Below are 22,829 nucleotides of genomic sequence, written 5' to 3'. Positions count from 1 at the left end.
TCAATTAATGTCAAGGTGAGCTCAAAATATTATCGCGTGTGGGAATGCCGCGGCGCTCGCAATTCTGGCGAAAAACTCTTGATTATTTCTTATGGAACAAATTACTGATTTCCCTCTTATTTTGAGGTTCGTATTAAATATGATTTTTTTTCTGACAAACTGATTGACGGTGCAGAAACATAAATTAAAAAAAATAATTTATATACAGTATAAGAGGAGATTCTGAACTTCAGGGGGGGAATAGGAGACAAAAAATCGGCATTTCTAGGCGCAAACATAAGAGATGTTCAGAAAATAAAATATAATTTCAATTTCTTACGCTTGAAAGATCCGCGTAAACTTGCATGATTGTTATTATGGGGAAATGTTGACCTTTACGTGTCGGTAATTAGTAAAACTGTGGACGCGTACCGGGTGATCCAAAGGTCTGGAAAAAAACTTTAAAATTCAATAATTCGCGAATTAATGAAGCTAAAAATAATTCTGTTGGTATGAAGCCTGATTTATTGTCAAAAAAGTGAGAGTGGTTCGTTTTTTGACTAACTGATAGGGCTGCAGTTGGTCTAGCTATGCGTTATACACGTATAGGATGGTATGTCAGATTTACTCTCGACTCGCAATAGTTCAATGTGCCGTCCGTCATTCAGCAACACAGATGTCAGATGCGGAGCCACACTGTTAACAGTACTTCGGTCGGTATGACGTACGCATGCTGCCAGATGGCATCATGTAATGTTGGTTGAGAGCGGTAGACCGTTGACTTCAAATATCCACACTGTCGTGTCCTCAGTCGATCCTTTCCGCATGCATAGCCACCCAGATATCTCGGTCTGACACATTGTGACTTTCGGTTGTGGCAGGGTCGTCTTAAGAGCACTATGTCTAAGAGCACTACTTCTTACTTAAGAGCACTACTTCTTACTTAAGAGCACTACGTCTTACTTAAGAGCACTACGTCTTACTTAAGAGCACTACGTCTTAAGAGCACTATCTTAGAGCGTCATCCTCGGGCCAAGTGATTTTTCTGAGGTCCTCTTCCAGGCAAATATAAAAAATTCTAGTTACTTACTTTCCTAGAAAATTTCAAATATATCTCACTTTTGTGAGGCCCGGGTGGGCCTACGCAATAAGACGTCACTGGGTCGTGGAAATATTTGAAGTCAAAGATTTGCTGCGATTAACCAACATCATTAGTAACATTAAAAGATACCATTCGGCAACATGTGTATGCCACAATGCTGTGAACAGCGTGGTTCCTCGTCTGACATGTGTGGTACTGAATGACGGACGGCGCATTGAATAATTGTAGCCGGGAGTTAATCTGACATACTAACCTATATAGGGTTAATAGATTCGAAAACTGACAAAGGAGGACACCTGCGCGCACCATCGATGACGTCGTTTTTCTCAATTTTCGCAACAGATGGCGCCACTTTTTTTTCCAAAAAAGGAAACCACCAGCCTACTTAAAAATGTCGACATTTGCAAATGCATATATGCACTTGCGAATAATCCGGGCTCTAGTTATGAAAAAGGTTATTCGAACTCATTCAATAAGTTCTCAACAAAGTGAGGAACAAATATTGATGATATAGATGTTTATGAAGTAAACATCAATCAAAACTCACATCATAATCTGCAAAAAGTAACACGTCTCTCCTACAGTTGTCAAGCTTATTTAATGTTGCCTTCCAGTGGTTACATTTTTTGCCTTCAGAATTTCAGAGACGGCGAAAAGGCGAGTAGGATGATTACTGCCAAAAAGCTATGCAATGTCTTGGACTTGAAACGTCTCAACATTTTGATATGAGTTGGGGCAATAAAAAAGATACCTCTTCCCCTTGCTTTTAATGAATTCTACCCAACTTTTTTTTTAGTTTTATTAGTTCGCCTGGAGCAAGGAGGAGCTTTATATACCCTCAGAAGTTTTTTTTATCTTTTGGGAGTAGTTTTTTTTTTTTTTGTCAGAAGAATCAGCATTGAGTGTTGTTTGCACCCTATTTTCTCTATTTCTCAACGGAATAAATAGCCCCTTCCCCTTCCCACTTCAATACAAGGCATGTGCTGGTGATGAACAAAAAATTGTATTCTGAAAATGGATATTGCGGTTTTCTTCTGCTGTTTTTCATGTCATCCTAGGGTAAGCTGGGCCATGGTTAGAATAGCATCTGTCCTGCTTGGACGCAATTTGGATTCGTCTGGAAATTTCGAGGGAGCCGGTCAAACCGTGTAAGAATTTGTGGGAAAAACACATACTCGCAAACACTCATGTCTATGGAGAGATATATGTTTCAGAGTGGAAAAAAATCCCTTGAAAAAAAGAGAATGATTCCGGAAACCTAAAAAAAAGGACAAAACGACGAATTTTTTTAAATGTAGGATGACGCTTGAAATGACACCAAAAATGAGGCCCTCTTTTAGGAGGACATGTCCTCCTAAAAGAGGGCGGATGGTAACCCTAATCCTATATAATGCATAGCCGGGCCAACTGCAGCACCATCTATTAGTCAAAAACGAACTAATCTTGCATCATCATCATTATTATTATACAATGAATCCAGTTTCATACTCACCCTTTCTGCGCAAACAGAATCCATTGGTTCGTGAATTTTCAGTTTTTCCTGACAGATCACCCTGTATTATCAACGACTTATGGGTTATATCTGGTATCATCTCGGCTCGATGGCAGATGTAGGGCACCCGGAAGAAATATTACACGTACCGGGTGGGCAGAAAAATCGTGTGTTCGGAATCCTCTAGCGCAGTGGTTCTCAACCTTTTTTTGACTCGCGGATCTCTTTTCAGTATATAATTTCTATGGCGGAGGCCTGTATGCCTCTTTTTTTTATTTATCAAATTTAATGATTTATTTTATTTTCCTCGAGTGGCCACGGAGACCCGGTTCTGAACCGGTGCTCTAGCAAATAGCGTATCGGACGAAACGTAACAAAATTTGGTAGACGTACACAACAGTGGAACATGCGGTTTTTATTTTTGGATAAAAAAAATTATTACCAACAAAAGTTGCCAACAGAGAAAATTTTGCGCTGTAAAAGTTAGTGCTCGTATGTATGATTTTTTAATGAATGATTGACAAATAAGACAAAAAAACGTTTGTTATTTATTGCAAATGACGTTCAATATAACCCCCATTTTGATATTCAAAGAACTATAAACGTTGCATTTCATTTTCCACGGTGGCCCGTAGCATATTGGAATTTGTCTTACCCGCAACATTATTCGACGTTTTAAAATAGAGGTGGGCAAAAAAGTCCATAGAAACTTTAAAAATGAATAAAAACCGGGAAAAAAAACCGAAATAAAAAACGGTTTGCAGGGTTAGCATCGCTAGGGCAAGGAGATTTTTTTAAGACAGGAAACAAACTCGAAAAAAGCGGATGGGTGGCGCTGGTACGAGCTACTTCGGTGGAAATATGCAAATGAGACGGTTACAAGAACTGCACTCCTAATCCACTACTAGTTCACCGTTGTAAACCGTGTATGTGGACCTGCTGCACTCTGCCGTTGCTGGATTTGTGACCCGCCTGCAATGTGTTATCCCTTGTGGTGGTTGTCACATACTGCTATAATAAACGATATGGAGGCAGGCATTCTGTTCGTTATTTGCGTATCTTTTCTTTGACTTGTGTACGTCAGCGCCACCTATCGGCTGTTTTTTTAGTTTTTTTTGTCTTAAAAATATTCCCGTGACCTAGTGATGCTAACCCTGCAAACCGTTTTCTATTTCGGTTATTTTTCCGGTTTTTATGAATTTTTAAAGTTTCTACGGACTTTTTGCCCACCCTGTATATCCACAAAACACAATGCTTTTCTGAAATTCCCACAGCCAAAAGTCACGAAGTCACAAAAATTAAAACAAGGAAACTTCAGTGGTCCTCTTAAAGAAAATGAATGACCATCATTCTGTTTTCAGAGAAATGTTGCCACATACGTCCCGGAATGGTGACATGCATGCCCCGTATTATATCATGAAGCGTATCTCTCAAAAGTGTCTGTAACTAGACCTCTGCATCGTATAAAATCGTAAGCTGTCCAATTTAGCTTTCAAGATTATCTCTTATATATTCTATTAGGGATGAATCTGGTAACTGAACAAGCTAAGTGTAGCAACCAGGCGGAAACATGCCTATGTCACCCAATTCCGCGTACTTCCGAGCAATATCCTGCTAGAAAATACCTCCAGGATACGATGCCAATACACACGTGGATGTAGTATACTAAATCGTCTACCAGTTAATCACTACTTGGAGTCACCAGCTCTGATATGTGAGTGGTTCCGCGAACTCGCTTTACATACCAAATGTAAGAGCAGTTTGTCGTTCGAAAGGAAAGGCACAACTGAAACACACACTGGCCAGAGAGTCTCCAGATATGAAAAAACACGGTCATTTATACAAAGTTTTTCACAAAATATGTGCGAAAGGAAAAAAATTCTATGACTCAATCCAGTCAAAAATCGAGACTCAAAAAAGGAATACGAGAAACACCGTTAAAAGTTACAAAAGCCAAAAATTTCAATTATCGATATCTGGACGAATTATCATTCAAATGCTACGGGATAAATGTCTTTATGTGTTATGAAAGAAGACACAAAGTTTACAAGGTGACATTTACATTCTTCGTAGCAGCATATGAAAATAGTATTTTTTATATTTCTCTATCAAACGTTTTACACGAGGGAAAATATCATTGATGAATTTCTCTCTTTTGGCTGGAAACTTTTCACGTTTCACTTCAAGTTTAGAATAAATAATAAAATATGTATCATTTTTTGGGGCAGGTTAATCGGGAAACATCAATTTACTGCATTTTTAATAAATATAACGTATAATGTGTGTCAAGCAGCTGTTTAACCGACATTGCAATAAAAATTATACATTAAATGATCTTTTTATGGTTTGTCTAAAACGAAATTGATCGATGAACTGTCTCGACAAGTTCGATATAAATGCGTTATTTTTTTTAGTTCATTATTACGCATCTCATTTTAATGTGAAATGATACGCGTGTGGTATATTTTTAACAGATTCGCCGTTGTGGCTTCTACTGCACGTGGCTCCAATCAGAAATGAGAAAGACACTGTGGTCCTGTTTCTTCTCACCTTTCGGGATATCACCGCACTCAAACAACCTCTAGAAGAAGATGCAACCAAAGGTTGGAAACCTACTTTACACCTATATGACTTATATTTTACCTATATGATTATATAAAAGGAACCAAGCGCAATTTTTAACATTTTTTAAATATACCGACAGGTGAACTATTGAAAGAGGTGGAATTTTTTATCTAAATAGAATCAAGAGACATATAGGCTGTAATGCCGTGTCTATGTGCACTTGAACCAACTACCAAACTGAAGAGATAACTGAATCGAAGATAACTTTAAATGGCTTTTTCTCAGTTTCGGTTTGATGGCACTTGGTTTCCTTTATATAAAAGCTGTCCAATTAATACAACAATCATAATTTTTTAACATTTAAAAAGAAAATTATTTTCCTATAGAGGGGCCTTTAAAGAAATAAAAAAAGCTCATACAAATTTCCAAAGACTCATTCCTCAACGACCCATATGGAAAACAATTTGGAACAAAATGTGATAGATTATGAAGATTACAAATTCGAAAGCTTGATAAGTTTTCCTTGGAGTTCGATTGAGTGCCGCTACGATCACCATATCCCAGTGGTTCTCAAACTTTTGTCACCCGTGGCTCCCTTGACTTATTCATGGTTCATCTGCGGTTCCCTAGAATACTACCCCTGGCAGAAAGTGTTCGTTCACCTACGAACACACTAGCAATGCTACGTATAAAACGGCAAAAAACAAAATTAAAAAATAAGTATTTTGTAGACTTTTGAGTTGACTGTACGCTTCACGATGCTCAGTTCCCTTAATCCGTCTCTCGGGTATTACAAGTTTATGAATTGATTATCACGATCAAATTGTAATAAATTTATGATTTTTGTCATTTATTCCGAATTCAGAATGATTGATTTTAACAAAAATTTTCACTCGAAAAAAAAGAATTGTTTTTTTTTATTTTTGCATTTTAAACGTAGCATTGCTAGTGTTTTCGTGGGTGAACGAACACTTTCTGCCAGAGGTAGTAGTTAGGTAGCTATTTTCTCATATAAAAGAACCACATCAAAGAATAAATAAGCACACAAATCAATATCTCCAGCTCGCCGCGAAGCTCCTGACAAAATTTGGCGACGCCCCTAGGAACCTCGACGACACTTTGAGAAACACTGAAATATCCAATACTTTATTTCTTTTTGAGAGGACCGGGCATCCAAAAAAATTTTGAAATCTTACTACAGACGTGAACTCGGTTTTGCTCGTTTTCATGTTGCTTTCACTTTAGTGGACACACACTATCCATCGATCTGTCAGCCATTCTACGGCGTATACAAGCATGTCCCGATATGTGTGGAGAAGATTTTAAGCACTTTCCTATATGTGAACCTAATGTCACTAGCATTCATTAAATTTATCATGTTTTCAAGAAATCTGAAAATTTTCGTGTATTTTTTTTCCCCTTGAAAACTTTTGATAGTAGAGTTATAATCATTCGGATATTTTCCTTGCATAAGATACCAGATCAGCTGTCATAAAAGCGTGACTCATTTAAATAATAATTTTTTTCAGCAGATCTTTTATTTTTTATTTATTTATTTTGCTAACAATGTTTCACTAATATTTTCGATTGGTGATCTTGGTGTATGATTATAAATTCAGTGTTTTTATGATCTTCTTTCCATCTATTTAATCTCAAAATTACGGAGGATAATATGATCTTGATCATCATATGACATTTAAAGAATATAAAAAATATTTTAATTTGCTTTTTCTAGTGGGCCTTAGCAAGTTCGCACGCCTTGCCAGGTCGGTCACTAGGAGTCGATCTGTCTTAGTGCACCAGTTTTCTCACCTGAGCTCTATGAAAGCCGATACCGCGAAACAGTCACAGCTAGCACATGTAAGTTATGAATCAAACTTTTCTTTTGTTCTTTAGAAACACAATGTAAATGCCAGTCCCATGGAGTCATGGACGATACAAATACAGAAAAAAGACTCAAAACTGATAGTAAAATCTTTAAAAAGAGATAAAAAGAACACACCCAAACAAGCACAGAGAATGTGTGATCAATTTGGAGCAGAGAATACGTAAAGCACCTTGTAGTGATCATATAACCCACACAGTCTGTGTGCCTCTCTCCCTCACCGAAACCAAGTAATTTTTCCGTATTTTTCTACAAGAAGTCTTACCGAATTTGTTTCTGGATGTACCCTCAATAATCCGAGGACGCACGTGGTCACAGAATCAGTGAACCCTAGTTCATTCGCATCATAAATAGGCGAACTGTTTAGAACCCCGTAGACTATACGGGGTGGATGAAAAGTCCTTGAAACATTTTGAAAATTCGTAAAAAATCAACTAACTAGCACAGAAACGCGTGATTTGCACTGGAATACTTACACAAATACAAATACAAATTCCTTTCCACAACAGCCAAAATGCCCAACGAGGTGGCTGAGAAGTTTTTTAACTGGTTAAGAAGGTGGTTAGTTTTTGTAACTAAATTGAAAATAGTCTAAATTTTCATTCATAGATGGCGCTACATTACTAAAAAATCTTGACATAACACATAGAAAGCTACATAAATAGTGTGGATGGTGCAACAGATCAACGAAATGTGCAAGCCTTATTTTTCGTTATCCAGAAATGGGGCGTTTTGCATACCATACTTATTTGCCGCAAGTTGCTAAGCACACTGGAATGTAATATGAAAATATCGCCTTCCGATATCGTCATTCTAGAAATGGCATATTCACCCATGGCCACGAATAAAGGTTGAGAAACACTTGTTTAGATGTAGTGCGAGCTTGTGGGTGCTCATATTTAAATGTGGTAGTTTTACAAAACGCAAATATCGTAATAAACATTAATTATGTTCTGTTTGTGTCGCTTTTTATGTGTTATGTCATAGTTTCCAAAACTTTTTGTTCCATCGCCCCCTCTTCAGAAATGTTTTTCTCTCATCGGCCCACACTCAAGCGAAGCCATAGCATCCTATGTTAAACCAGCAGCTTCTATCGCCCCCCCCCCCCGGACCATTCCATCACTCACCAGGGGACGATATTGCCCACTTTGGGAAACACTGTGTTATGCCGAGTGTTTTATAATGTAACGCCACCTGTGAATGCAATTTTGAAGTACTTTTTTAATTTATCAAAAAAAAAAAAAACCTCTACGCCATAATAAGTGTTTTAATGCTAACCGATTGTTTGTTTGTTTTTTTAATTGCTTTTTCAAATGTGTCATACACTTTTCGGCCACCGTGTATTTCCGCTAAGATTAATTGCTCACGGTGTACGATGCATCCTCAACTTCTGTTTCGGGCGTGTCATAAGAGACTTCAATACTTCACATACGATTACGCATTCTATGACGAAAAACGCTTATTTAGGTGTGTTCTACTTCCTCTCAAATTTTGACCATTAGTTTTGAATCACCCTGTATACATAAAGAGAAATAAATATAAAAGTCGGTAAGAAGATATATTATTCGTTTGAAAAGTTTTCCGCATTTCGGGTGATCATCCAGATTCTTGAAGACGGTAATTAATTACGAGCCGTATAACTCGGTATTTTCCCCACGGCGATAAAAATGTATCCAAGATACTGCAGAAAGAACTTATTTATTAAGAAGTTGTTCATCTTCGGTTGAACTGGTAATTCGTGTGGAGCTGGAATTTACGTGACTCCTTAAACTTACGGCGGAAGGCAAACATACCCTTCTAAGTTCTCCACATCATAATCTTTGAACATTGAATGTCAGAATGCTATGGGGAGGAAAAAAAGGGGCACTGGACAGTCTTCTTACTTGGCTATTTTCCAGGAAAAAACAAAAACAAAAAAACAATGCCGAGAAAACATTCTCCTTCCCTAATATTACGAACCTAGAAATAAAGGTGGCAGGAAGCCAGGTATAATTTTCTCTTGTTTCGTTGGGCAAATAGCTAACCTTCAGTTGTGAACATGGTAACAGTCAATAATTCCATGAGCAAATGATGTATTTGAAATTCTTTGAAACCTCTAATGACATATTTTATTGCTACATGAGGGGTTTATTGATGAGTGGCATTTCAACTGAAAAAATAAATTCTATGAAAATATATTTTTTTCAAATTCACATTATAGGACATACTACTACGTACTACTTAACGGAACATGCACCTCGTACACATTCCTGTACGGAATTTCTGACGAATTGGTACATACTGATCCAATTGCATTACTGAATACTCAACACACTGAACGATTGGTACATTAGGAAAAACTGTTGATCCTCGGTTTACGAACTTAATTCGTTTCTGAAGTCCGTTCGTAAGCCGAATTGTTCGTAAACCGGAATCATTTTTCTCATAGGAATCAATGTAAAATAAATTAATCCATCCCTGGCACCCCGAAGATTTCTAGTGTGAATTTTTGCGGTGGCTCTTGTGCATAACGTCAAACTAGTGAAAATGCAGGAAATTGTGACCCTAAATACGGGATATCACTAATTGTAGCCTAAAAATGCAATTTACGACGAATTTGCTAAATATTGCAAAATTTGCTGAAATAAAGGGCTGCTGCAAACCGCACTACAAAAGATGTATTTCTTGAAAAACATTCGTCACATGACTTAGTGACCGTATTTCTTTAGGTAAAATACGGGAAGCTAGGATCTTAAACACGGCATAATACGGGACATCGTCGACTGTCACCAAAAACGTAACCATAAATCAACAATAGTTGCTAAAATTGCTGAAAAATTACAAATGCTTAGGAAATGAAGGACTACTGGAAACCGCTGTTAATTTAAATGTAGCCATAACTATCATAATATGATTTATAAGCTATAAAAATTACCATCATTCACGACTTTGGTATGCATTACAAATTCAAATTACTAGCTTCTCACTGTGCAGGTCTGGGTTCGAATCCCGGTTCGGGCATGGATGTTTACTAACACTAACAAATTCCCTGGACGGATCATGCTGATCCCTTGGGAATACGTGTGGATCACGTTATTATAAAAAAAAAAAAAAAAAAGCTTCCTTGGAAAAGAACGGGACAAGTGTATAGAATAGTTTGAATAGCCAAAACTCTGGCCATTCCGACAGTCTCGTAAAATACGGGACACCATCATGTGTTAAGTTTGTGATCCGTCGAATTGTTTCAGACATTTTACTGGTCCTTAGATTCAGAAACGTTGAGAAACACGGTTCATAGAATCGGGTTATTATATATATAGCGTTTTTCTTTCTATCCATAACTTTTACAGAAAGATGGCATACGTTTAAGGTTGATTTACGTATATATGAGTAGATTTACCGCTTCTCTCCACGGACGTACGTGATTGACAGATTTCTTGGAACATGCATGTATTTATGATGTCGATAAGCATTGAGCAAAATGGTTTTGCTTTCTTATTGATTGTCATTAGTGATAAAATGCTTCAGGGCATTTGATGTCATGTCTTGATTTTCACATCGCGTGCCGTTTGATCGTCTGAGCTTCATGTCTCGCTAGTTTTTGGACCAAAAATCCCATTTATTTTGTCTTTCGCTTTGCTCTTTTTTTATTATGTCATTCTCTACGCATCTACTAGCCTCCGTATTTCATGCTAATGCTGTTACCGACTGATTCGACGAGACAGTATCTAAAAAAACACATTCTTCATAGATAGTAAGAGTTAAATGCCTCACGTATATTGATGCATAAGAACTCTTTATAACGATTACTTATAATTCGAAACTAAGTATGTAGAAGTATATGTACTATCGATTCTTTACATTTAGGAGAGTATCATAAAATCTACACGTGTGCAAACCGGATGAATCTAAAATCAATCCGATTTTAATACGTGTTTCTATGATAGTAAAGTATAAAGAATGAACGATTTAAATTCGTCAGTATTACTGATGAAAAGAATTTCGACTCTGAATTTTCCAAACTTATAAAAATACTTTCCAAAATTGAATACAGCGAAATCCTGATATAACTATACTCTGTGACCAAGAAAAAATACCGTTGTAGAGGGATTATCGTTAAATCGACGGATAGCATTATCATCAAGCGCCACCAAATTTATGTTGTAATTGGCGTCTCTTCTAAGTTGGTGTTGTTAGCACCAACATTAATATCTATTCAGCATCAAAACATTCTAATTGATTATTTGATGAATAAAATTGAGTTAGTTGTTTTACCCTATAAATAGTTTTCCGCGCAATATTTTTGCTCATACACAGAGTACAGCGTCACGAAAACTTCATCAAGACCAGGATCACACTATACAAATTTGACAAAAGATCTTTTAGAAAACTTGAAAAAAGAACAATCAATAATCCTATTGGTTACATTCGAGCGAATGCAATACCGATACGCTTATTGGTTGTTTTTTTTCTCAAGTGTTATAAAAGATCTTTTATCAGACTTTTATAGTGTAATCCCGGCTTAACACTCTCGAACGGTATATAGTGCAAAATACCGGTATTATTAAAAAAACCCAGAAAGAACAAACACTGGTGAGGAATTTAAAAATATATGGAGGTGAACAAAGTGAAATATAAAAAATATCGTTGTAACGGTTTCGAAATATCCTAAAAAAATATCGTTGTAGTGGGATTTATCGTACTTATAGACACTCATCGTTGCATCGAGAGGAGTTTAACATTAAACTAAAGGCAAAACAAGATTCGAAAAAATATCATTGTTGAGAAATTTATCGTTATATCGAGTACCGTTGTAGCGAAGCTTCACTGTATATATCTACGAATGTTGATTTTTTTTTTTTTTTTTTTGTATTAAAGTCTGTTCGCTCTGCTTTCTTGAAGTCCATTGCTATTTTACATCTGCATAACCAATAAAGGTTGAACAGTGATTTCAGCGGTACCGTAAATCAAATAAATTTAAACAAAGATTCCGAGCAGGAAAACTAACGAGCATTCCGCTGATAATATCACTCTTCTACACGTTTCCGAAGCGCTTTGGCAACCCTTTCTCGAATGATGTCCCGAAATCTCCATATCTGAGGATTCCTATTATATTCAGTGAGTAGCACGAAGACGAGGCTCTTTGAATCATAGAAAGAGAGATTTTATCGGGATCCTTCTCACGGAACATCGTACTCGAGGTTTGGGAAACACTCTCTTTGGCTTGGAACATCGTCATATCGCGCTCTTTTATTGTTTGTCTCGTGTGTTCCTGACATTAAAATGGGTGGGAATAATCTTATCCGAACCTTGACCTTTAACAGCTGGAAACGAAAGCAGCTTTTGTTCTCATCGGACACACCCGGAGACAATCCTTCAGCTTAGGAATTCCTAATTATTTATTTAAGGGTGAGGCTTCCTTTGAAGGGAATCGTGCAAGAACAATGAAGATGGTCCCGATTGATTAGAGCCACACCAGTCCACCCGACTTTTTTTTTTTGCCATCATCTGCGACCACTATTTATCGCTTCAAGTAGGTTCCGTTGTTGGCTGGATGCCACTCATGTCGCCGGATGAAGAGAGCATCAGATAAATAGCTCTCCACCACGAAATGAGTCTCTCTCTCTTGCATCTCAGCACACATAAAAGCTCTGTAGCTTCTATTTATCGTTGAGCCCCCCATTGAAAAAAAAACCACCAACATAGCCTTATTCTTAAAAAAAACCCATCTAATTTTCTGTTTGTTGAAGTTTCCCAACAAATAAACCACCAACCGTTTACGTTTTCGTCCGGGAATCCCATCACATAGCAATTAATATTTCCAAAAATGACAATAAAAAGAGCTAGAGCACAATTCCTCTCTACCCGAAAACTAACGTCGAGTGGGTCATTTGCTAAAGGTTAAAGGTCGTGACCTGTTTTATTTCCCAAGAACATAATCATGAAATGCTGATGCTGGTAGTTTATTTAATGTTGTGTTTTACGTAAGGCCCCTGGAAATGTTTCTTAATTTCGTGCTCCTATTACGGCAGTGAAATCGTTTTCTCGGAAAACTAACACAACGCCGCAGCTGTTATTTCGGTCATCGTCGCCGCAGTGGTGATCTCGGCTGAAGTTGGTTTTCTGCGGTTCCCAACTGCGAGGCGCAAACGCGAGCCGATCTCCCCGTTAAAAAATCTCGAAGCAGAGAGCAACAGGCCTCCCTACAACGTTATAATTATTCACTCATTGCACTTCACGCTCTATGAGTTGAGGAAAAAACTCATAGTTTAAAAAAATGATTGCAGATGGCAGCACTACACATAACAAGCATTACACAGGAACAAACTTCACGGAAGGTTCACTATACATACACCCACGTGTACCAATTCGTTAGAGGTTCCGCAAAGGAATATAGACGAGGTGCATGTCTGGTTTAGTAGTAGTAGCTGTTATTCGTTGCCGCTGTGCGGTCGCGTGGGCATCATCCTGAGGATCCAGGTTTGAATCCCGTTGACGGTACAGTGGTGTGGTCGGCTGAAGTTGGTTTTCCCAGCTTCGAGGTGTGAATGCAAGCCAGTCTCCCATTTGAAAAAAGTCTCTTCGCAGAGAGCAGGCAGACCTACAACACGATACGGACATAACATGAAAATGCATACATATGGCAGCATGAACACTAAACAAGCGCAACTCAACAACATGAATACGTTAGGGGCCACACATACACTCGGAACACACATTCCGACATGTGCCGATTCGTTAGATATTCCATAGAGCAATGTGTACGAGGTGCACGTACGGTGAAGAAGAAGAAGCTGTCATACGTTGGGACACACACACACATGTGTGATTTTCTCACAAATACAATATAACTTTTACCGTAAATGTGATAAATCGATTATTATACATAATAACCGGTTATTATGCATATTTACCAATCATCTCGGTAAGTTTGATAATTTTATCACTTTTGCCGGCGAATATGCATAATGCCCCACAAGTGTCGTTGATTAATTTGATAAATACTGAAAACATCACTTTTATCGGCGATTATGCATAACAACCAAGTGTGGTTGGTAAATCAGGTTGCCGCCTGACAATCCAGTGGTTAGGGAGCTAGCTTCTCACTGTGCAGTTCTGGGTTCGAATCCCGGTTCTGGCACGGATGTCTACCAACACTAACCAATTCGCTGGAGAGATCTCACGGATCTCTTGGGAATACGTAAGGATTACGTTATTATTATAATTTAAAAAAAATTCAATAAATACATGAAATTTATCGCCTTTATCTGTGATTATGACTTACGTCAAACTTACCAAAATTATCCACAATTACGCATAGTTACTGGCTCTTATGCATAATAACCAGATTAATCATGTTCACCGCGAGTAGCATATCCATGATGAATACGATAACATTGAGTGAATTTTTAACGTTCAAAATTAAACAGTAAATTTAATCACCGCGTATTAAGAACACAGCTCTCTATCTGATCAAGATTTATCGACAAGATTATCTTTCGGTTCCACTGTTGACGGAAAACGAAAATTTAAATAAAAATTCAACCGATATATATGAATAGAAAAAAAAGTAATATATGCATTTCAATTATTAATGAATTTTTTTCTCCACAAAATAAATGGAAATAAAATGCAATATAGGCTATAGCGAGCGAGAGAGAGTGGAAATGACGAACTCTCTTCTTCAAACACAAATATTTTGATAAAATAGGCTCCAAAAGTAAAAAAATGGGTAATAAGACGAAGCAATATGACGAACCAAACAAAATATATATATAATAAATACAAAGCTAAAACGGACTCATTTATCAGAAAAACTTGGCAGATTGCCAATTTAGAATTCCGTCGCTACTGCACTTGAAATACGTGGCACTTCTTTGAAGGCATTAGGATTCGTATTGCTCCCCCTTAAATTATAGTATCTTTTTAGCTGATACGAAATATACCAATAAAAACTCTTATATCTATTATTATTTTTTTTTTTTGGAAAATTGTATTTGTTTTTCGCTAAAGTTAGTTACTAAACCTCACAGCATTTTGTTTGTACGTAGTACGGTGGAAGCAACTGCGGAGGGTTCGCTTAGTGTAGTGATGGGCAAGATGCGGCCCGCTTAGAGGTTCTATCTGGCCCGCTGGAGATTTAAAATGATAGTTTAGAAATGTTAATTTCAGTGTTTTAAAAAAATTCATTTTGGGGTTGAAAATCGGATAGAATCGTGGTTAAGAGATAGATAGATAGATAGATAGATAGAACCACTCACACATAACCCCGGACTGATGCACAGCACCTTACTTCCGTTACCTCAAAAGAGGCAGAGTTGTGTCGGAAAAGCTAGCAAAGATTTATAGTGGTGGCTCCCCTTGCCCCGTGCTCGCAAGTTTCGAATTACTCGCGTCGTTCTCCCCATGGGACGGGTTATGGTGAACGGGGAATTCTCTGATTGTACAGTTGTCACAAGTTGGGTCCCTCAAGGAAGTGTTTTTGGCTCCATACTTTTTTTCATTTTTTAATGAAAAAAAAATCGAAATTTCATTTCGATAAACTCGATAGGATTGTTAAGCTAATCGGATAGTCGGGAATCAAAGCGATAAGGAGTTGCTCCAGACCAACCTAAACAGAATTGCAGCGTGGACAAATGAATGGAGAATGTGTTTTTTGCGGTGGCAAGTGCATGGTCGCTCATTTTGGTTCGAACAACCCACGTTTCACTTACGAGTTGAATGGTGTTATTATACCGGGATCACCAATCTGGGTATTTTTATCGATGAGTGACTCAAATTTTCTGAACATTGTTCAGCGGGGGTCAAAAAATCGAATAAAATGCTTGGTTTCCATTGTCAGAAAGGTCTCTACGCGTTCTCCTAAAGTGATTCTTCCACTTTTTTGGGGCATAGTTTGCCCAGGATTGGAGTATGCCGTCAGGTTTTGGAGACCATACATACAGAGGGACATTGACTTGGTCGAGGGGATGCAGAGAAGAGCCACGCGTGCTCTTGATGGCACCCTGATCTTGAGCTATGAAGAGAGACTTGATTTTTTTAAATGTTTACATTGGAAGAGCACAGATGTCGGGGGATATGATTGAAGCGTTTAAAATTTTCAACGGGATGGATAGAATGGACTATGTGATATTAATACACCGTCAATCAACTGCTTTGACTAAGGAACAGCAGTATCGATTGGTAAGGGGTAATTCTAGGTTGTGGTACCGCAGGAAGTTTTTCTCTAATAGGGTTTTGAATAAATGGAATAGCTGAAAATATTTTTTATGGACATCTTTTATCAACCACCTCGTTGGGCATTTTGCCTGTTGTGGCCTTTGTATTTGTATTTGCATTTGGGGTTTTTTTTTTGCATATAAAAAATATCGTTGTGAGAATATAGATAATATATGTTACGGTAAAAATGTGATGAAAATACGGTTATTATGCATATTTACCGACCATTTTGTTAAGTTAGATAAATTTGCCTAAATTTATCATTTTTACCGGCGATTACGCATAATACTCAAGGCTCGCGTCGTGGGTAAACATGATAAATAGTACTATATGATCGGGCTATATGGCTCGGGGATCCATGATGTTCTTAAGTCAGCCACCTCGTTGGGCAATTTGCCTGTTGTGGCGTTGTATTTGTATTTGTATATATATTATACATTATAATTCATGCATGTATTGTATCATTATGGTGGTCGGCTGAAGTTGGTTTTCTGTGGTTCCCAACTTCAAGGCGCGAATGCGAGCCGATCTCCGCGTTAAAAAGTCTCGCCACAGAGAGCAACAGGCCTACAACGTTACAAATATTCAATCACATTACACTTCACTCGCTATTTGAAGCATAGATGGCAGCACTGACATATCAGACACAACACTAGCTACACACTAACAAGTCCAGTGGCAGAGCCCCTGGCTTTCATTCATGTATCGTTATATCGGGGAACGATAGAAAGGTCTGTTATTATATCGGAGCCCGACTATATATTCATCACAAATCCTTGACTGATTTGGAATTTTTTTTATGTTTATCAAATTCACCAATTATTCTAGAGTATGATGCATAATCACAGATAAAAAGGTGATAAATTTCAAGTATTTATCAAATATTGCAACGACGCTTAGGTATTATGCATATTCGCCTATAAAAATGATAAATTTATCAAACTTACGAAGACGATTGCTAAGTACGCATAGTAACTTTAGGTTAGTATGTATACATATCGGTTATTATACATAATACCGTCGAATCTCGTTATAACGAACGCCAAAAGACCGGAGGAATCGCTTCGTTAAAACGAAATTTCGATATAAAGGAATTCCAGGTTACCTAACATTGTTCCTATGTAAACTTATTTGGGGGATTAGAAAAGTGTTCGTTAAAACGAGATTTTCGCTATAACGGTATTCGTTAAAACGGGATCAGACTGTATAGGTTATTATGTATAATGACCGATTTATCACGTTTACCGTAACATGTATGTAGAAATCGATTTAAAAACTTTTACGTATCCAAAAAATGGAACACTTTCTAATAAATATGTATAAAAGTTATTAAAATGTACACATTTATTTTTCACAGTTGTAAAGGATAAACCATTGTCCCTCATTTGCAATGAAACTGTGACAGTCTTCGAAGAATACGACATACCCCCGTGTTCACTTCTAAGCATAAAGATTGCAAGTATGAATCAATGTCCGAATATGTCCGGCCCGCCAAAATATTTTCTTTTTGCTTTTTGGCCCACTAGTAAAAAAGTTCACCCGGAGCTGGCTTAGTGCAAGGGTGTTCAACCTTTTGGAAAGTGGGGCCACTTCACTGGTTTGGAAACGTGTCGCGGGCCACTTAAGTGATATAAATGTATTGGATGATATAAATGTACTTGGATCGGTAAATCTGCTGCGGGCTGCTTAAGTGATCTGGGAATGTGCCGCGGATCGCATAAATGACCTGTAAATTGCTTCGGGTCACTTGAGTGGTCAGCAAATGTGCCGCAGGGCACTTGAGTGATCTGCAAATATGCCGCCGGTCACTAAAATGTGGAAATGTGCCACGGGCCGCTGAAGTGATCTAGGAATGTACCGCGGATATGGAACTGCACTTCGGGCAGCTTAAGTGCTCCGAAACTGTGCCGTTGGCCATTTAAGTGATCTGTAAATGCGCCGCCGGCCACTTAAGTGATCTGAGAATGTGTTACGGGCCACTCAAGTGATGTGGAACTGCACTGTCGGCTACTTAGGTGATGTGGAACTGCACCGTCGGCTACTTAGGTGATCTGGAAATGTACCTCTTATTTTATTTTATCGGAAATTAGGTTTGATGTCAGCCACACCAAATGTCTCTGAAGACCATATTTGGTCCGCGGGCTTTGGGTTAAGCATGTATAACTTAGTGGGTACCCGTGTTCTCTCAGCGTTTGTGGCCATACGTGAAAATTTGTAAGATGGCGCACGTTTTTTGTAAAAACGGCTTTTGAATTTTTTTCAGCCATGAATGCCTATTTTAACATTGTTTTGAGTTTTTTCGTGAATTTCAGAGTCCATATTCTGTAGAACGTGGATATTTCGAACATGGAGAACTTCAAAAAGCTCTTGAGTCATTTAAAACCTCTCTTATTAATAATTATTATCAGAATCCCCCCCCCCTTTTCAAACGATGATAAGCGCAAGTGCCTGAGAGATAGAAAACTTGGTGTTGCCCTAGGGTGTGGGTCATAATCCCGACAGACGAAATCCCGACAAGTCACAATCCCGACAGACGAAATCCCGACAGGTCAAAATCCCGACAGGGTCGAAATCCCGACAAGTCAAAATCCCGACACGGTCAGAATCCCGACAGGGTCGAAATCCCGACAGGTCAAAATCCCGAAAAGTCGAAATCCCGACAGGGTCAAATTCCCGACAGGGTCAAATTCCCGACACGGTCAAAATCCCGACACGGTCGAATTTAAAAATTCAATTTCGCCGTATAATCGCCGCACTTCGCGATTTCTGTCGGGATTTGAATTTCTTACGGCAAGGGGCGTTGGGGCGCCGATGAGAATGATAAATTGCGATCAAATAAATTTTTTAAATTTTAATTTCGCCGTATAAGCCGCACTTCGCGATTTCTGTCGGGATTTGAATTTCTTACGGCAAGGGGCGTTGGGGTGACGATGAGAATGATAAATTGCGATGAAATAAATTTTTCAAATTTTAATTTCGCCGTATAAGCCGCACTTCGCGATTTCTGTCGGGATTTGAATTTCTTGCGGCAAGGGGCCTTGGGGTGACGATGAGAATGATAAATTGCGATGAAATAAATTTTTCAAATTTTAATTTCGCCGTATAAGCCGCACTTCGCGATTTCTGTCGGGATTTGAATTTCTTGCGGCAAGGGGCGTTGGGGTGACGATGAGAATGATAAATTGCAATCAAATAAATTTTTTAAATTTTAATTTCGCCGTATAAGCCGCACTTCGCGATTTCTGTCGGGATTTGAATTTCTTGCGGCAAGGGGCGTTGGGGTGACGATGAGAATGATAAATTGCTATCAAATAAATTTTAAAATTTCAATTTCGCCGTATAAGCCGCACTTCGCGATTTTTGTCGGGATTTGAATTTCTCGCGATGAAGGGCGTTGGGGTGACGATGAGAATGATAAATTGCTATCAAATAAATTTTCAAATTTTAATTTCGCCGTATAAGCCGCACTTCGCGATTTCTGTCGGGATTTGACTTTCTCGCGATTAAGGGCGTTGGGGCGACGATGAGAATGATGAATTGCGATCAAATAAAATTTTCAAATTTTAATTTTGTCGCATAAGCCGCACGTCGTGATTTCTGTCGGGATTTGAATTTCTCTCGGCGAGGGGCGTTGGGGCGACGATGAGAATAGTGAATTGCGATCAAATAAAATTTTCAAATTTTAATTTCGCCGTATAAGCCGCACTTCGTGATTTCTGTCGGGATTTGACTTTCTCGCGATTAAGGGCGTTGGGGCGACGATGAGAATGATGAATTGCTATCAAATAAATTTTCTAACTTTAATTTCGCCGTATAAGCCGCACTTCGCGATTTCTGTCGGGATTTCCGTTTGTCGCTGCAAGTGGTTTGTGGCGCATACCATGATCAATGGAGATCAATAATTTGGAAATTCATTTACTTTTCCAACTTGGCGAAAAGCAAAGGATTCAGGGTTGCCTTTTTCTGGCATTTATCGATTTTTCTATCCTCCACAAACACTGCTGTTCCTTATTATTTTCTTTGAGAATTTTTCGAAATTCTTTCTCGCTCAAGTTTCAAATAGACTTAAAATGTCAAATGATATTGCACAAAGTTAGACCGTTTCATGAAGATCTTAATTTAAAATTTTCAAGGTTTTCGAAAGCAATGTAATAGTAGATAAATATTTTTATTCATATGTATAAAATTACATGTCTTGACAGCTTAATTCACTGATTCATCGCCGAGCCGCAACCACTGAAGGTCAGGCCCGTATCTAGAAATTCCATGCGGGGGGGGGGGGGGACAAGGTGGTCAAATAATATATTTGGCCATGTTTTACCTTATTTCAATCATTTTCTCTCATTTCGAAGGGACCGGATCCCCAATTCCCCCCTTCTCACTACGAAGCTATAAACATAAAATTCTGTCAATAGTTTTATTTTATACTGTTGAGACTCCCAAAAAAATTTCTTAAAATTCTATCTCTAAGTTGGTCTTAAGGCTTTGAAGAGAGTATGCAAATTGTGTGGTAGTGTAGTTGCATACAGGGTGTCCTTTAAGAGTTAGTACGGCCATTGTCTTCTCAACCATCCGTGGTAGAGATGATTTCAGTTTGAAAAAATGCTCAAAAGGCGTTCAAAAATTACCCTGTACCAGTTTTGAGAGTGAAAACACAGTGTGTAACAAAATAAAAAAATATAAATTTTTAAAACTTCTAATTATAAAGTGACTGCACCGTATCTCCTGAGACCAACAAAAAAAATCTAAGTTGACAAGTACAATGTTCGCCGAGATATTTGAATTCAAAATTCGAAGGAAAGGTGGAAAGGACAGCATAAATTTGGGGAAGGAGCGTTGTCGATTAGTTTTTGCTGTCTTTTCATAACTTTTCTCCAGTTTTCGAATTCAAATATCTTAGCGAATATTGCACTGAGAAACATGCAATTTTTCTGTTGGCATCAGGAGAGACAATGCAACAACTTTCAAATTGGAAGTTAAAGGACGGGAAATCAAAGAAAAATTTAGATTTTTTTGTTTTGAGCCACACACACTGTATTTTCCGAGGATGATATCACTTTCCGCTATCTATACGAAGGTTTCAACGGTTGGCTGATGCGAGATGAAGTTAGGAAGGAAAAATTCACCTGTGCTCTTGCTAGGAATCAAACCCACGTTCTCGAGCTTTCTGGGTGAGCCCACTAGACTACAAAGGCAAAGAATATCAATTTTTCCTTGGAACTTGTATGCGATGAACGGTCGGACCTAACTCAGGCCTCTGGAATCACGAAGTGCGGCTTATACGGCGAAATTAAAATTTGAAAATTTATTTGATCACAATTTATCATTCTCATCGGCGCCCCAACGCCCCTCGTCGCGAGAAATTCAAATCCCGACAGAAATCGCGAAGTGCGGCTTATACGGCGAAATTAAAATTTGAAAAATTTATTTCATCGCAATTTATCATTCTCATCGTCACCCCAACGCCCCTTGCCGCAAGAAATTCAAATCCCGACAGAAATCGCGAAGTGCGGCTTATACGGCAAAATTAAAATTTGAAAAATTTATTTCATCGCAATTTATCATTCTCATCGTCACCCCAACGCCCCTTGCCGCAAGAAATTCAAATCCCGACAGAAATCGCGAAGTGCGGCTTATACGGCGAAATTAAAATTTGAAAAATTTATTTCATCGCAATTTATCATTCTCATCGTCACCCCAACGCCCCTTGCCACAAGAAATTCAAATCCCGACAGAAATCGCGAAGTGCGGCTTATACGGCGAAATTAAAATTTGAAAAATTTATTTCATCGCAATTCATCATTCTCATCGTCACCCCAACGCCCTTCATCGCGAGAAATTCAAATCCCGACAGAAATCACGAAGTGCGGCTTATACGGCGAAATTGAAATTTGAAAATTTATTTGATAGCAATTTATTATTCTCATCGTCACCCCAACGCCCTTCATCGCGAGAAATTCAAATCCCGACAGAAATCGCGAAGTGCGGCTTATACGGCGAAATTAAAATTTGAAAAATTTATTTGATCGCAATTTATCATTCTCATCGGCGCCCGCACGCCCCTCACCGCGAGAAATTCAAATCCCGACAGAAATCACGAAGTGCGGCTTATACGGCGAAATTGAATTTTTAAATTGGACAGTGTCGGGATTTCGACCCTGTCGGGATTTTGACCTGTCGGGATTTCGACCGTGTCGGGATTTTGACCTGTCGGGATTTCGACCCTGTCGGGATTTTGACCTGTCGGGATTTCGACCCTGTCGGGATTTTGACCTGTCGGGATTTCGTCTGTCGGGATTGTGACTTGTCGGGATTTCGTCTGTCGGGATTGTGAACGGAACCCGTTGCCCTACATTAAATTTGCTTTGGCTAGATGGTGTAATAGACATCGATGCTTTTATGTCAGACAAACGCAGCTATGTATGAGAGAAAAGTTTGTTTTTCCTCATAACATATCTTGCTCATGCATTGAACTGCATTGGAAATGTATAGCTGATCGATCACCGTTCCAAGAGGTCATCAGTTGACGTCTTGGATCACCCAGGGGGTATGGATATATATATATATATATATATATATATATGGTGCACGCTGGTTTCCAATTCTGC

General features: G+C 38.4%; 1 protein-coding gene across 1 annotated transcript in view; it reads left to right on the top strand.

The window, feature by feature from the left end:
• LOC149065740 (potassium voltage-gated channel protein eag-like) overlaps positions 1-22,829 on the top strand; it is a 236,362-nt gene that overhangs the window by 178,231 nt on the left and 35,302 nt on the right. The window contains exons 6-7 of the mRNA XM_089253728.1: positions 5,048-5,176; positions 6,874-6,998. Coding sequence (XP_089109854.1) covers positions 5,048-5,176; positions 6,874-6,998 — 254 coding nt within the window. The remainder of the gene's footprint in view (positions 1-5,047; positions 5,177-6,873; positions 6,999-22,829) is intronic.

Source organism: Pholcus phalangioides, unplaced genomic scaffold (assembly GCF_987345545.1).
Source record: "Pholcus phalangioides strain wild (caught in Gottingen) unplaced genomic scaffold, Ppha-v1.0 ptg000039l_1, whole genome shotgun sequence".
Classification (NCBI taxonomy): Eukaryota; Metazoa; Arthropoda; class Arachnida; order Araneae; family Pholcidae; genus Pholcus; species Pholcus phalangioides.
The sequence above is the reverse complement of the archived record's forward strand: the minus strand, read 5'-3'. Positions and strand labels throughout refer to the sequence as shown.